This window comes from Limanda limanda, chromosome 22, assembly GCF_963576545.1.
Source record: "Limanda limanda chromosome 22, fLimLim1.1, whole genome shotgun sequence".
NCBI classification, from domain to species: Eukaryota; Metazoa; Chordata; class Actinopteri; order Pleuronectiformes; family Pleuronectidae; genus Limanda; species Limanda limanda.
The window spans coordinates 5,119,996-5,136,221 of record NC_083657.1 but is presented as its reverse complement, the minus strand read 5'-3'; the positions used below and the strand labels follow the sequence as shown (position 1 = coordinate 5,136,221).

Sequence of the window (16,226 nt, the reverse complement as noted above, 5' to 3'; positions counted from 1 at the left end):
AAACGTAAGGAAACCAGTGGTTTGTCTTTGTTTCTGTCAAAAACGTTAAAAGCAGATTTCACCTCTGGATCAGATACAGTCAGAAAACAGTTCTTGATGTTTGTTTTAACTCCCTGGGAGCCCCAGACGGGTGGAGCATATCGCAAACAACCATCAAACCCACATTCATGGTCAAAGAGAAACAAAGAAATGCCTTTTTTTTTCAAATTCCATTTAACCCAAGTCTGCCACTGAGAGCCCGGACTTGTTGCGTGTCAAAGGAAATGGAGCTCCCTCAGCCGTGGTTAATGTCCGACACCATTCTTTTTGGCTGCTTGGGTTTATATTTGATCTAAGTGCAAGTTACAGGGATTTCAATGCCGGAGAATACAGGTAGAAAATAGCTCGAGCCATTAAAAAAAGACACCCTTGAATGGGATACGCTCACCTCGGCCACTTCTCTCCCGAGGTGTCGGCCTCTTAAAGCTGGATCCAGCAGACGGACGGCGGCTGCCATTTTATTAAGGCCCATTAAAGCCCTCACACCCGGACCCCAGAGGTGTTGCTGAGATAAGAGCCTCAGGTGACTCCCTCCTGAAAGTCTCTTTAAATGCAACGGGTCGCCTTTTGTTTTCTCACCTCCACACAGATACTGTATATATATATATATATATATATATATATATATATATATATATATGTGTGCATGCATGCATGAGTGAGCACACAGCCTCACACCGGGCCGGCTATCTTATCTCTGAGCCTTTGTTAAAAGCATGTGAAAAGGGGATGAAATTACTCTCACCCTCGACTCCGACACCATTTTAGTGTCTTCACACTGTTTCACATTATATATTTACTTTATTTAGCTCTTTTTACCGCAGCCGCTGCCTCTTCACTCTGCGCCATACATGTTTTATCGTTTCCCGCCTCAATCTCAAAGGTGTGAGCTTTTCAGATACAATAATGGGGGCCGCCACCTTCTCCGTGTTGTTGAGTTCATACACAACATAGCGAGTGTGTGTGTGGTCCGGGTATTGCTCATGTTGTGGGGTCCGACATCTGTATGCACAGTCACATTATGGGGACAAAAATGAAGTCCTTATGACATAAATCATTACATGTTAAGGTAAAGACTTGTTTTAAGGTTAAGGTTTAGATTAAGGTAAGGTTTAAGTTAATTTTTGAGTTTAGGTTTAGGTTAGGGAAGGTAGTAACTATGGTCAAGGTTCGAGTAAGTTTCCAAGAACTCAATGTAAGTCAATCACCTCTGATGTCATGGAGACGTGTGTGTGCGCATGTGTGTGTGTGTGTGTGTGTGTGTGTGTGTGTGTGTGTGTGTGTGTGTGTGTGTGTGTGTGTGTGTGTGTGTGTTAGTGTTAGTGTGTGTGTGTGTCTGTGTGATTGTGTCTGTGTGTGCCTTTCTATAGTTATCAGGACCAATGTTGGTTCAATACCATCACAGTGAGGACATTTTGGCTGATCCTCCGCATCCAATGGGTTGTTTGAGGGTTAAGACTTGGTTTTAGGGTTAGAATAAGAAGTTAAATTAGAAACAAAATAACAGATCCCAGGTATGGAAAGCCAAAACAAATCATAATTTTCAGTATTGAACAAAGTTAGCAAAAAACAGAAGTTTTATTTTTGCAGTATACATTTTCTTATTCTCATCTTATCTAACATTTAATCCATTTTATTCTGTCCCCCTGAATTTATCCAACACAACGTATATTTGAAACACGTAACACAACTGCAGTTCTCCTCCATACCCGCGGCGGCGCTGAAGCCTGCTCCAGCCCTGCACTCCCTTATGTCCCCTCTTGCCTGCTCTCGTCAGCTCGCACTGGAAACCACCGAGGGAGGAAGCTAGCGCAGTTAGCATTGGGCTAGCTGTCCGTGTGTTCTTTCTGTTTTATTTGTGTGCGTTGTCTCCTCACGCAGAGCCATGTGGTTTATTTATTTGCTCAGCTGGCTGTCGCTGGTGGTGCACATCTCCTTCGTCACTCTCGCCATCGGTAAGTGCAGCGGTGACAAGCCCTGCGAGTGCTAGCATGCTAGGCTAGCTCAGATCTGCTCAGAGCTAACGCTAGCGGACCAGAACTAGCATTTTTAAAGGGTTCGGCCAGTAAACGTCATCGCAGCTGGTTATCAATAAATTAAAAAAACTAGTTCTGCATTGATTCATTGTGTTGTTAATGAGATAAGCGTGTAAAAAGTTAAACTTCATAAAGTTTAAAGAAGTTAAATCACATAACCCCTCTGCAGTTAGTCAGCTAGCTGGCTAGTTGTGCATCTCTTTCCCTTAATCAAACATGACAACGTCACCTAATTTTCACACAAAACTAATTCGTAGAATACATGTATTAGTGTTTAATCTACACTATTCAATTCATTTTTAGGTTTTAAATGACACTGGCAACTGTTGAGCTTGAAGTAATGTGTGCTAACTGGTGCTAGCGCTGTTTATCTCTCCCTTGATTGGGTTCTACTGGTTTTTACAGAATGCAAACCAGCCAGTCAGTTGTTGTGTCAGCAAACAACGTGTGTGTGTTTCACATCGTCTGCAGCAAAGTGATTTAAAGTGGCACCCGGCGGCAGTGTGCACGGTGCAAAGGTTACACAAGCTAGCGTCACTGCTTCCACAAAGTTAGCGTGGAGGTTTCATGTGTTTACATTAATGCATTCTGTGGAGAATCCGGCTTCCACAGTGGGTTTGGTTCAGGGGAGGTTGCTGGTTCGCTTCCCGAGCGTCTGCGTGATACGTGGCAAAGAGCCTGTGTGTGTCCACGTAACTGAGCAGCTGACAGGTGTGGCCCCTGCTGCCTGGCTCGGTCACGTCACTGTGAGAGAAGTAAATAAAGAGACTGATGCAAATCGACTTCACTTTTAAACCTTTGCTAAGCTGACTGTGACTCAAAGGTCAAAACACATGAGGTGTAATCATTGTAATGTGTGATACATTTACCTTTATTGAAGGTTGATTGATAAGTTGTCAGACATTAATCAGTGATTGAATACTTTATACAAGCACAATAAAGGCCAGTGCATTAATAAGAACAGTAAATGGGCGGTTTCCTTTAGTCCAACATTACATTTGCTTTTCTTTCGTCAATAAATTCAAGAAAAGAGCAACAAAGCATCTGTTTCATTACCGGTTTATTAACATTTATCACTGCATACTATCTACTATGTTGTTTAAAAGTTAAACTGTGAAGTGCTGGGAGGAGGAATAAAGTTTAGGGATAGTGTTTGACAAATTTGGACTTTGAAAGTTAAAGGCTTGCTGCCACTGTCATCTTATCTTTTGGAAAGTTTAAATTGATTTAGTGTGACACAAACTGTCCATAAGCCGGTGCTCTTTGTTTAGACTGATGCTTCCTGGTCTATTTTACTTAAATATTGATTCTCTGCACATTTTTGATACCAACCGTACATCCTGTTCATCTGCTTTTTGTGACTTTTCTGTTTCCTGTTCATCCCTTGTCCTCCCTCAGCTGCTGGCCTGTACTACCTGGCAGAACTAATAGAGGAATACACAGTAGCCACCAGTCGAATAATAAAATACATGATTCTGGTGAGTAGGTTCAGTTTAACAAATGACGTATTTACGGCTGATCACAAACTGCTAAGTCACTTTGCGTGTGGTTGTGTCCAGTTCTCTACAGGTGTGCTGGCCGGCCTCTATATTATTGACGGCTTCCCAGTGTTGATGGTGGGAGTTGGCCTTTTCACCAACCTGGTGTACTTCGGCCTCTTGCAGACGTTCCCTTACATCCTGCTGAGCTCCCCCAACTTCATCCTCTCCTGCGGTCAGTATGACAACCTCAGAAGCAAAGCACCTGCAAACAGCTTCACCTCAGATGAACTGGTAACAGCTTCCTCTCTCTCTCTCCGCAGTGTTGATAGTGGCGAACCATTACATGGCCTTCCAGTACTTTGCACAAGAGTATTACCCATTTTCAGAGGTAAGGATTTGGAGCGGGCAGCATTTTTACATCTCAAATGTATACGTATCCAGTATTATCATGTATATGTTTATCGCATATTCAGATAAATCAGCTCAGTCACAAGCTGTTTTTTCTAATGAAATGGTGAAAAATGCTCTGCTGTTACATATCATTCCGTATAAACATATTCCACTTAATCCTTTGTGGCCTCAGGTGCTGGCCTACTTCACCATCTGCCTCTGGGTGATCCCCTTCGCCTTCTTCGTGTCACTGTCAGCGGGTGAGAACGTGCTGCCGTCCACCGTACAGCAAGGAGGTGAGCGTCTCTTCAGGGGAAAGCGAAACAGATTGTTATGCCTCTGCGCTGGCGAGCTACCAGAGGAATTCATTATCATGTTTTATGTTGTGTTCGACCCATTCTGGTGAGCGTGATATGAAGGGAAATCCGTAAAATGTGGCTCAAATGTACAAGACTTAAGGATAAAGTGATTAAAATTAGCTGGTAAATGGTCGAACTCACTATGACCTCAGAAAACAAGTTTTTTTCCATAACGTAAGAATTCATAGGCTAAATTAAAATGATAAAAAATGGGATTCCACACCAAATCTGTCATCTTTGTTTGGATATGGTTCCGAAACTATTGAAGATACATACAAAATTTTGATTTCAGACTGAATCCACGTTCTTTCAGCTACACATTTGTAGTTACAGGTTTCAAGCTTATTTCTTGGTGAACAGCAGCTGAAAAACTTGTCCCCTGGAAAAACACATTTAAATTCATAAGAATTCAATTGAGTCAGACAATTCTTAACTTCTAATATGTATCAAAAGTACAATTTTAAAGATATCTATAACAGCTAAAGTCTACTCTGTTAGTTAGCTGGCTGAACTGCTCATTAGGGACGTTTCACCCGCCCGGCTAGCTCAGTCGGTAGAGCATGAGACTCTTAATCTCAGGGTCGTGGGTTCGAGCCCCACGTTGGGCGCACATTCCTTTTCTCACCGTCCCTGTGTCCCCTGAACACTCTGATTTATTATTTGCAACGTAAAACTGGAGTCAGCTGACCTGTAAATGTACACAAACGTGGCCAATGACGCCGATTGTCATTTGGTTTAATATATTTCACATTACAACCAGTAACTCCATACATGTTACATGTCCTAACTTCCAGACTTGGAAACAGATTACTTTCACGTGTTATAATTAGTAACGGTTTCCATTTCTTCCTTTTCAGACGACGTGGTGTCTAATTACTTCACGAAGGGCAAGAGGGGGAAGAGGTCGGGGATCCTCATCGTGTTCTCTTTCCTCAAGGAGGCAGTGCTGCCCAGCCGGCAGAAAATGTACTGAGGAGCTCAGACTCTGGGTGCAGGTTCGGGGGGGTCAGGGGTGAGTGTGAGAGTGTGTGTCGGAGATTAAGGGGGAGGCTGGAATGACTGTGACATTTTCTGGACTGGACTAAAACGAAGCAGAGGACAAAATGGGGGGTGGGAGGGGGAGAGGAAGCGAAGAGGACGGACCAATGGACACAGGAGAGTTTTCTGCTGGACGAGCCAAGGAGTTTACACAGGCAGCGTTTGTCTGTCTCTGTCTGGACTGACGACCTCGACCAGAGACATTTGCCAACGGGAACTTGTCTTTAGCGCATCGCTTTTATTATTGTGACTCCATTTTTAAATCGTGGGTACAAAGGATACAAATATGCAGGTTTAACATTAATAACCAACAAAGAACCTGTAATTGACATCAAATCTATAAATCATTATCAGTTTTCTTCTTGACACGACATCCCGCTGCTCATCAGAGTCGATACACAAAGTAGTGGTGACAATAGTTCAGGAGATGTAATACAACTGTTGAGAAGGTGGGTTGGAGGTTGGGAGAGTTTCACGGTGCTTCCTGTCTTAATACTGACGTCCGTGTTTGGTTGTTTTGGTTTGGAAATCCGAGAAAAAGGATAAAAGCAGCCAATCAGCCGCTGAAGCACTTTGGCCTAAAATGACATAGATCAGTCTGTAGTTAACTTGTAAGGAATCAGCTTCTGATCTGTGGAGGTACATTTTTTTTATTGCAAAGTATGACATGAATTAAGTTCCCTGTCCTGTCGCACCACTTTGATGAACAGGGTCTTAATGAAGGTGGTTGGATAGGATTCATTTTCACTTTGAATTCGGTGAACGACAAGAGAGGAAGTCATCGACGTCTCACCACGGACACGACGCACGGTGTGAGAGTTCGTTCCCGTTACTCCTCAGATTCCCACCTTTTTTTGGACTCTTTTTTTAAGAAACCACTGTAACAAACTGATTTTTTTATAAACACTCGCTGTCAAAGACGAATGGGAAAAAAAACCCCGTCTGAAGATCGAACCTGTGCAGTGACTAAGCTGCTCAAACCGGTTCGGGGAAAGTTCGATTGAAGAGGCTGAAGTTCTTTCTAACAATTTCTCGAGTGTGAATAATTGTCGCCTGTTAAAACACACAACTGTAAAATAAAATAAAAGATTTTGTTGAAATAATTTGGAAGATTAAATGGTTCTTTTCACAGGTTGTGTCAAAGGAAATAGACGTAACTCAGTCGAGTGTGTATCTCTGTCGTATGTAAAGATTTTCATGTATTATGCCAACGAGTGTCCTCACTGAAATAGAAGTCCAAGAATGTGTGTGTGTGTGTGTGTGTGTGTCAGACTGTTTATTTGAATGACGTTAAATAACCCAAGTCCCATGTCACCTGGTCACAGTGGGTGCACCAGGCTGAGGCCAGTGTGCACTTTGACCCCCACTGAGGTGTGAAGTGCTTCATGAAGTAAAGGGACAAGACAAAACCACGACACACACACACACACACACACACCTGGCTTCAGTTGACAGGCCACAGCTCGCAGACACACACACACACACACCCTGTTGACAAGCCCTCACCTGGATCCCTGCTCACTTCCCCGGGGGGGGGTCAGTGGAAGTGCAGGGGTACGTCTGACAGGTGACCCAGTTCACCGAGGGGTTTCTCCTCCTCTGCTTTCTGGAGAGTTTGGCATTTTGTGTTTTTGTCACTCGGAGCTGAGGTCATGAGATGGCCGGATGTTTTACGAGGATAATCCCGCTCTTAACGTCTATTTATGCCTGTTAGGACTCGGTCAGACCTCTATGTGATACACGTGTTCCTGAAATCTGTGACAATCTATGAAGCAATTTCTACCTGAAGCTAAAAAAAGATGTAGGTTTTAATTAGAGTTGCATTTGACACATCCAGTTGACTTTCTTCCAGCTCTAACCAATGAGCTTGGCCACCTCCGTCCAGTGGGAGGTGCTCCACCCCATGGGGCTTTTTCTGTGCGGGACCAACTTGATGTCCCGCGTGTAGAAGTCCTGAGGCGAGTTGATCCTGGACGGCAGCACTCTGGGGAACAACACGGTCCTGAGGACGGCCAGGGGCAGGTCCGGGGCGTCCCGCGGCGTGCTGTCCCACCTGGTGTTGTACTGAGGCGGCCCTCGGCCACTGCTGTCCCTCCACAGCGTCACAACGTCCCGGAGGTCAATCACCGACCTGGACTCGTTCAGCTTCGGCTCGTGCTTGCCCACATAAGACCAGTCCTGACTGGACAAGTGGCACGTTGTGTGGAACTTGCTCGGCAGGGTTTTGGGGCGGGCAGGCTTGATGTGGGGAATACCTTTCAAGGCCGCCCACTCTTTCATCTTCTTCTCTATGAGACTCTGAAAGCACATATAGAGGAAGTGAAGTTAGAAATCTGAAATCCTGAATTCAGGTGTTTGTGTGATATCCTATTTGACTGATTTGCAACGTACCGATTTGTCGACCACATTCAGTTTGGCCAGGGCAACGAGGTTCCTGTACAAAACCCGAGCCTGACTCATCCCCTCCACTTCTTTCTTCTTCTCTGCCTCCCACATGCATCTTCTCAGATACCTACACACACACAAGTCGTGGTTTAAGCGAAACTGAAACTCTTTTAAAATGGATTTTGCAGTGAATTGTTCCTCCAGCTTGTTACCTGCCTACGTCTCTGTGGGACCAGACCCGAGCCAAATCCAGAGGTGTGTGTCCCATGTCGTCCTGGGCCAACACATCTGCATCGGCCTGCACCAGGATCTCTACACATTCCATGAGGCCTTCTGCGGCGGCCATGTGCAGCGGCGTCAACCCCGAGTCTGTGGTTCTGGTCATAATGACAAAAAATGCAAAAAAAACATTGTTATTATCTAATTTGTGGCTGTTCATCGTCTTATACTGAATCAATGACTTCTTATTCCCTCTATTTGACATCTCTGAGGAACATTTCAAAATAAGGCTCCTACAGGTTGATGTCGGCTTCGTTCTCTATCAGGCATCTGAGGCAGGCGGCGGCGTTGCGGAAGTTGGAGGAGGACATGACCAGGTGGACGGGCCGGCGCCCCAGAGGATCGCCGTTGTCGAGCCGGTCCAACATGGAGCGCATCAGGCGCTGGAGAGTAGCCAGCTGGCCGTAGAGACAGGCCATGTGGAGCTCCGACAGACCCTGGAGGAGAGAGAGCACACAGAGAGAGAGAGAGAGGGTCGTCTCAGTGTCGTTGTCTGATTCATTTGTAAAACCTTAACCTCCATGAGCTCACACTGAGTCAAACTGCCTTGACCCATATGACCCATAGGCTCTTTCCACAGATCCTAACCAAGGCACAGGAATTACTGATGCGATGACGTCTCCAATAAAATGTTTGGTGTCTGCTGCAAGTGTGTAACATTTGACAAGTTGACAAAATAAGCTAGTGTTCTGTTTAAATCTGTTTAAATTTTAATTTAATTAGGTTAATTGGTTCCTAGGTGATGACGTCAGCAGCCTGGCAACGCATGTACCAACGTTTCCACTGAGTTGTCCAGTTGTTATTCGGATTTGATGTGAAGTTCATGTGTGTCTGGGAACTATAAACTGTTTGTGGGACTACAATTGTGGGTCTGTCACATTTGTTCTTTGCTCTAAACACACAAATAAAACACGTTTTGTTTGCAGCATCCTTGTTTTCGGGAACATTGGAACGACAACTTCACAACTCTGGAAAATTGGATTTCCAGGGGAGTTGTAAATGCAGCTTCAGGTTTGTTTAATGCAGTGAAAGAGGAAGTGATTCATTTTCAGCCAATCAGCTGCCACCTGAAGATCTGAGCACACCTGCTCTTCAAGGAGCTGAGGAGCTTCTTGTTTTCTGCACTTTGCATGAGTTCGCTGAGTGTCTCCATCAATATCTTATATCTTTATATCTTTTGTCTTTTATATATTTTTTTATAGATATGTTTATGTCTAAATAAATGCTACCTTGTATAAATATTAGAACAAGTGAGTAACTAGTGAGTATATATATATATATATTTTTTTTAATTATTATTGTTTTTCTTATGTGTGGTGTATTTATTGTGTTTTTATATTTCTATGTTCATTGTATGCACCAATAACCAGAGCAAATTCCAGGTAGGTGTTAACTTGGCAATGAATACCTTCTGATTCTGATTCTGAACTGAACTCGTGTAGCAGTAGTGTGCAGTGTGTAGCAGCGGTGTGTAGCAGTAGTGTGTGGTGTGTGTTGTGTAGCAGTAGTGTGTGGTGTGTACCTGTGAGCTGTCGCTGAGATCCAGCTCCCGGGGCCGGCTTCTGGGAGGAAGAGCAACCGGGAACAGGTGTCTGTCCCGGGGGAGGCGTCGGGCCAGTTCCCTGCTGACAGAACCGAGTAGAAACCGGATGTTAATACATCGAACGACCATTAAAATCCTCAGTATGAGGCACAAGACACGTTCTGTGGTAAGTTCACTTTTTAAAATGCTCAAAATCACTGCTTTAAAAAAACTTTGGTGTACTTTTTCGGTTCATGGTCGCAAATATATCCAACTACAGCGAAATCAGCTTGATAAATATAATATAGATAAATCGTCTCGTATATGAAGTTGATATAAAGAACGTCGTTTACCTTTTTCCTCTCGGTTTTCCGTGTTTCTTGCCAGGCTCCATGGTTGCCGTGGCAACGCTGACTCCCCCCCCATCCCCTCGCAGAGTCGGAGCAAGTGTCCCGATAGTTTCCTCAAGTGGGAGTGAAACCCCACAACACCAGTAAAGGTACTGACGGATACTTTTACTTCACTTTGACAAGTTAGTATAGTTAGAAGTTAGAAAGTATCATGGAGATGCATCAAAGGTAAAGAGGTCGTGGGTTATACATCAAAGGGAAACTTGCACCAACTGTTATAGAATCCTTGGAATCCATAAAGACACATATATAGGCATAAGCAGGATATTGAAACATACTATGTAGCGGTGGTAATGCACCTTGATGTTGGTTACCACCGACCTATAAACCAAACAAAGAAGAAAAAGACGTATGATTGCAAAACTTTATTCTTCTTTGTTCGGTTCATCAGCCTGAAATGGCCTCTTTGATCTAATGTGTTCAGTAACGTGTGTTTACATTTGTGAGTCTATTTTTTTAAGTAAATGTCTGTAACTTTTCTTTTGTCCCCTTTTACTTGCCTTAAAATAAAATGTCTTGGGGTGAATAAAATATTTTATTGTAATATTGTGACCTTCACTTCTATGGATTCTTAGTAGTAGTGCACCTTGATGTTGGTTACCACCGACCTATTAACCAAACAAAGACGAAGTATGATGCAAGCCTTTCTTCTTCTTCTTCGTTCCGTTCATCAGCCTGAAATGGCCCATTGGATAAACCTGAAAATACAAGCCCCACCTCTTTGATCTAATGTGTTCAGTAACGTGTGTTTACGACTGTTAGGATTTCAAATTTTTAACTATACTCTATGTGTTGACTGAACTCTTAACCAAATAAAGATAGGAGTAGTTTTGGCTAGATATTATGCCTTCATACAAATGATTTGAATAACTGTTGCTGCTTAGTGTTAATAATGAATCTTTCACTTGTTCTCATTTCTAACTTCTGATATTAAAGGCTTATTCCCTTGGATTCATTCAACATCGTATAGAGTTCCAGGAGCTGTCTGATAAAGTTCTGGAGGTCGGACGGAGCGACTCTGTTGACTTAATCCTGTTTCGTTGCTTTGTTTTCGAGGATCCGAATGTTTACAGTCAGGATTGTTTTTGATGAAGCAGAAAACATAATAATCTTTTCTCCAATTGTAAACACCTTTGGCCGTCATGGCATCTGCTGAGACAAGGCCTTTTATGAAGTAAACAGGTTGCCAAGCCACTAAAGAGTCATTGGGAGTGTCTCCCTGTCTACTTCCGTATTCCAAAAGCCTGGAGGATGGATTACGGGTGCGCACTTCCGAGGAGGAGGAACGAAGAGCTACTGTTAAAAAATGGATAGACGCCGGATGTTCGTGGCGCTCTGACACAACTAACCTACTGGAGGCCCATTGCTTTGCTGTAACCTGTTCATTGCTTTCCTAAATAAATACTTTGATTGACTAAACTGAGTGTCGGCTCGTCTTCTCTTAACGGTTAAACAATCACGCTTCACAGGACAGATACTTCATATCCTCGTACCCCTCTCTCTCCTCCTCCATCTCTGCCTGGGCCTGTATCGGTATTGACGCAGCGGTGGTAAAGCGGATCGATCTCGTGGCCTCGCTGCACGTGGAGGCCTGGCAGGAGCGTTTGTTTCGATGCCTCACGCGTGGCAGCCAGGCCTCATATTCTCTGTGTCGGTGTGGCTGAGGGTCGATGGGCTCATGGAGGATCAGGCCTCTCTGGTCATAGATATTGACCCCTGGCTGAACTGAGTGGGATGGAGAGCAGTTGTATGAGCTTGTGACCTTTTGTACATTAAAAGATATTCAACAGCTCTTTTTATTGTGTTTTATTGTTGTTCTTCTTGTGGATTTTTTAAGTGAATGTCTGTAACTTGTCTTTTGTCTCCTTTTACTTGCCTTGCCTCGCCTTGGGGAGAATAAAATATTTGATTGTAATATTGTTTCCTTCACTTCAATGGATTATTTCCAAAATACAACTCATGGGTGACAAGACCAATCAGGGGTAAACAAGCAGGAAGAAATTTGTATTCATGACCTAGAAATATTCCCTAGCTAGTTTTATCTCTTGTTATAATTAAGTATATGGTTGTGTTACTGCTCTTTACACAACACCATTAGCACTCAACAACTCAGACGCCATGTATCGCTTTACATTGTGTGTATATTTTTTATTCCAGCCTTTTAATTTGTGACTTTTCCTTTTTATTGTGTGTCCATCAGGGTCAAGGACGGGCCAGCGACCCCCAGGGCCAGCGACCCCCCCCCCCCCCCCCCCAGAGCCTTCGCCTCCATCACCACACGGCTACGCAGACATGTCAGTGACTCATGCATGTGAGCACACGGAAAGAGTGAGTCCATGTGTCAATTTGTGTGTGTGTGTGTGTGTAAGCATATGCACATTGGTGTGTACCCAGTGCTTTTCTGTGTGTTAGTGTGTGTGTGTGTGTGTGTGTGTGTGTGTGTGTGTGTGAGGGTCACTAGCAGGGGAAGAGCAGTGGCTTCCTGAGACCTCGGTCACATGACAGGGAGGTTGTACCGAGCCCTCGGTGTAGAGCTCTTTCATGTTTGATTTTCAGCACAAGTCCCATTAGGCCGACCTCCGACATGACCTCTTTCCTCTGACAGTTGTGTGTGTGTGTGTGTGTGTGTGTGTGTGTGTTGTGATTGTCCATGTACTGTCAATTGTGCTCTGCATGTGATTGTGTACTTTTTAAAAGCTCCAAATCCTTAAAAGCTTTCTGACGTGTGACGGCCTGCTGCTCATTCACCAAGAAATCTAGACAAGAGCAACTGTTTATGTGCGCTCTGGATTTTCATCTTTCCATCTCTACGATGCACGTTACAAAAAAAACCAAAATACAATGAAACGTGCTTGTGTGTGTGTGTGTGTGTGTTTGTGTGTGTGTGTGCTTTAGCTCCAGCACATGCAGTTGGTGCAGGGCAGATTAGCAGCGGGACGATCAGAGCTGTCTAAACCTGCTTAGGGCGAGGATGAAAATGAGATCATGTCCCAGCATCCTCCTGGCGGGCAATCCCATTGGTCGGTTACATCATCCAATCGCACCCCATCTGTTTTTAATTGGCGGCACGATACGGGCTTCTGCCGGGCTAGTGGCACCTGACCAATTGGCCATCAGGTCACATTGCAAAGAGGGATAGAGATGCACTCAGCTGTTCTCATGCATAGAAAATATCATTCATACGTGTTTTATAACTCGTTCTGTATAAAATCTCATCCTGCCATCAAATAGCGTTTATTTTCTTTTAAGTTTGAACATTATTTTTTTGTATATCAGCCTTTAAAGATGGTAAGAAGGATTACTACAAAAAAGAGCCAAGCAAAAACAATCCTTCAGGGTTTTTGTCAGGATTTAGCTTCACAATAATGGATCTCGAATTGGAATGAAAGCCCTTTGACTTCACTGTAAAATCCACATTTCATTTGTCATATGTCCTGAAAAGATTAGAATATTGAGGCAGAAATGGACGTAGAACAAGAGGCAGGGGTGGATCCAAGGGTGGGGTCAGGGGGGAAAGTGACCCTTTCCTGTGCGTAGTCTTATTTTCTTCATTTTTTAAGTTACTAATTAATAATACTAATAATAAATATGATAATTTGTTGTGTTTTTGTTGCTTTTTTGAAAAACACAATGTGTTTGAATAAGGAACTATTTATTGTGTATGTAAATTGTGGCCCCTTAAGGCCCCTGATTTAGAAAAGTCCTCTTCCACTGCGGTGAGGTGAACGTGTTCTAGAAGAGAGAGAGGGAGAGAAGAAGAGTTGAAAAAGTGAGAGAGTGGAGGAGAGAGAAGGAGATGATGAGGAGGAGGAGATACCAGAGCAAACACACGGCCTCCATGTTCCTTCATATTTGATGATCCCTCTCACAAGGACCCCGTGCCCCTGGGGCGTCTGAACTCTGCCTGTGTGTAAGTGTGCTGATGACCTCACTTCTCCTCCTCCTCCTCTTATCCTCCTTTCCCCTCTTTCTTCCTCTGCTCCTCCTCGCCTCCCCGATCTCTCCGTCCCTCATAGCTCCTCCTTCTCTTTCTTTATCCTGCCTTCCTCCTCCTCCTCCTCCTCCTCCTCTCCACGCCTCATGCTCAGCCAGGCGGCAGCGCGCTAATGCACCATGGCACATTCTGCAGCTCCGAGTCACAATGCGACCAGGCTTTGCTCAGTGACCGCACGACGACCTCCCTCAGCATCATCGCTGCATGCACACACACACACACACACACACACACACACACACACACACACACATGCACACATGCACACAGGCCGCTGTGCTGCACCTACCAGGGCCAGTTTAGGATGGAGTCGATGGGTCGGAGGGGTGTTCGGGGTGTAGGGATGGAAGAGGAGGATGAAGCACGGTTCCAAACGCTGACGGGTAGGATCAGATCAAATGACAGTGAGATAAACTGCCAGCAGAGAAAGGTTAAAGCACAGGAGATGGCCTCTGTGAAGACATTTTGTGCCACACGTTAATTATCACAGTTTCAGAGGAGGTACTGTGTGTGTGTGTGTGTGCGTTTGTGTGTGTGCGGCTTTTAGAGCATGAAACATGAGAAATGTTTCTGTGACTGGATTATTCACCCAGTCGTGTATTTGTCCTCTTATAGGAAAATAAACGTGTTACACCTGTTGATGATCAAACAGTTGAGCTAAAACCTCGACTTTTAAAGTTAGTGCCGGCGAAGCTACCCCCCCCCAAAACACACAACTTACAACTTCTCCCATTTTCTGGAGCTCATGTCTGAAAACAGGGTTTGATTCCTCCACCCATCTCTCAGTTTAGCTGTTTTCAGACATGAACTCTGGAAAAAGATCCGGACTCAGACGTGTTCACATCAACACTGTGAATTCTCCTGCTGTTTTCTCACTTGGATATTTTACTTGATGAGAGGGAAAGTTCTGGAAAATGTCCGGATCTATGGAGCCAGAACAGTCTCAAAAGGAATGAATGCACACAGAAATGAATACATGCGCAAATACATTTTCAATGCACACACAAATATGTTTATGAATCTTATGTTTTACATGTGAATTTTTTTTTACTTATAAATGGAATGAAACATATTTGTGTGTGCATTGAAAATGTATTTGTGTTTTGAGTCACCTATATATATAAATCCCCAAATACATTTGTGGATCTTTTTTGCGCATGTATTCATTTCTGTGTGCATTTACTCCATAGGATCAACTGACTCAGACATTTGTGTTCTCGCACACCCGGCCTCCAATATAGTTCCAAACTTCAGTGCAGGCTTGAAAGCAGCGTCACAAATATGAGGAAGAGGAGGAAGAAGAGTTGTTTTCCAGCCGTGTCCGTTGCTGCAGTCGTTTCCTTTTCCCCTCCCGCCCCCTGCTTCTTCGTCCCCCAGGTCCTGACATGCATGCTGCCTTCACACCTTCCCATGATCCCCGGCTTTATTCTCCATATCCCTCACACACATTCTTCTCAATTCTCACAGCTCAGCGGCAATGACCAGAGGGAAGGAGCGCGAGATAAGATAGTGAGAAAAGGAGAGAGGAGGCCTGAAAGGTCAACGTGAGGAAGGTAGAGAGGAGAGGAAAAGAGACGTGTGCACATCGTCCACGCTTGGGTGGAGATGCTCTAGAGCTCATGGCAGACCTGTCCCTTTTTATTTATATGTGAATGGAGCTTATTCTCCACAAGGCTGCACGTCTCTCCTCCGTCCAACCTGAGGGAGCGTCTGTCCATCTGTCCCCACATCGTCCTACAGGCTGCACCGCTGGTGTCCTCCAGCTCCGCAGCGCTGTGATTCGTCCTCTAATCTTTAACAATTGTTGCACAAACACAGATGCTTTGGATTAAATGTAGTGGACTTACTCTGATTACAAGTGAGAGCTAGTTTGGTGCAAGTTACATGATGAGCAGTGATGAACATCCTGAGAGAAAAAAGGTCACAAACACACAATATGATACGCTTCTAATCTGTGGGATTAATTTAATAAATGAGTGTGAGCTACCAGCAGAGAATTAAAGACGACTTTCGCTCTGCAGACGCTTCCATGAGCAACCTGAGCTCAATCTAGACGGCAGGGGAATGAAAAATTAAATAATGTGCCAGGACACCGGCTCTGTTGAGTAACTGCAGCAGCCAGTTTATGGAAATATGTATATGGAATTTGTGGAAAACAACATTTGTTTTTAATATAATGTCTTAACACAGAATCTTCAAGGGTTTATACATTGAAATGAATTGACATTAATAATTTATTAATTACTAATGTAGGTTTTTAAGATATTATATGGTTAAACACAAGGCAGATATA

The 16,226-nt window shown here is 44.0% G+C and overlaps 2 protein-coding genes and 1 non-coding gene across 3 annotated transcripts; 2 read left to right on the top strand and 1 right to left on the bottom strand.

The window, feature by feature from the left end:
- The first annotated feature begins 1,828 nt into the window (after positions 1-1,828).
- Positions 1,829-6,446, top strand: tex261 (testis expressed 261). Its single transcript, XM_061065990.1, has 6 exons — positions 1,829-1,994; positions 3,474-3,553; positions 3,635-3,788; positions 3,877-3,944; positions 4,140-4,242; positions 5,163-6,446. Exons 1-6 carry the CDS (start codon positions 1,925-1,927, stop codon positions 5,276-5,278), a joined length of 591 nt encoding a protein of 196 aa, XP_060921973.1. The 5' UTR covers positions 1,829-1,924; the 3' UTR covers positions 5,279-6,446.
- On the top strand, positions 4,841-4,913 carry trnak-cuu (transfer RNA lysine (anticodon CUU)). Its single transcript has one exon. It is a non-coding gene; the product is annotated as a tRNA-Lys (tRNA).
- Positions 6,447-7,197: 751 nt separating the features above from the next.
- On the bottom strand, positions 7,198-9,923 carry ankrd53 (ankyrin repeat domain 53). Its single transcript, XM_061066664.1, has 6 exons — positions 9,883-9,923; positions 9,530-9,632; positions 8,245-8,444; positions 7,941-8,105; positions 7,735-7,855; positions 7,198-7,641 (listed from the first exon to the last, which is right to left on the bottom strand). The coding sequence occupies exons 1-6, from the start codon at positions 9,921-9,923 to the stop codon at positions 7,198-7,200; spliced, it is 1,074 nt and encodes a 357-aa protein (XP_060922647.1).
- Between the last annotated feature and the right edge of the window lie 6,303 nt (positions 9,924-16,226).

Bases quoted from the DNA above. Each gene is read 5' to 3' on its own strand.
- tex261 (XM_061065990.1), top strand. From the start codon at position 1,925: ATGTGGTTTATTTATTTGCTCAGCTGGCTGTCGCTGGTGGTGCACATC. The intron at 3,945-4,139 runs GTAAGGATTTGG...TTGTGGCCTCAG, and splicing joins AGTATTACCCATTTTCAGAG to GTGCTGGCCTACTTCACCAT. The intron at 4,243-5,162 runs GTGAGCGTCTCT...CTTCCTTTTCAG, and splicing joins GTCCACCGTACAGCAAGGAG to ACGACGTGGTGTCTAATTAC.
- ankrd53 (XM_061066664.1), bottom strand. From the start codon at position 9,923: ATGGAGCCTGGCAAGAAACACGGAAAACCGAGAGGAAAAAG. The intron at 8,106-8,244 runs GTAGGAGCCTTA...CATTATGACCAG, and splicing joins AACGAAGCCGACATCAACCT to AACCACAGACTCGGGGTTGA. The intron at 7,642-7,734 runs GTACGTTGCAAA...ATGTGCTTTCAG, and splicing joins TGAATGTGGTCGACAAATCG to AGTCTCATAGAGAAGAAGAT.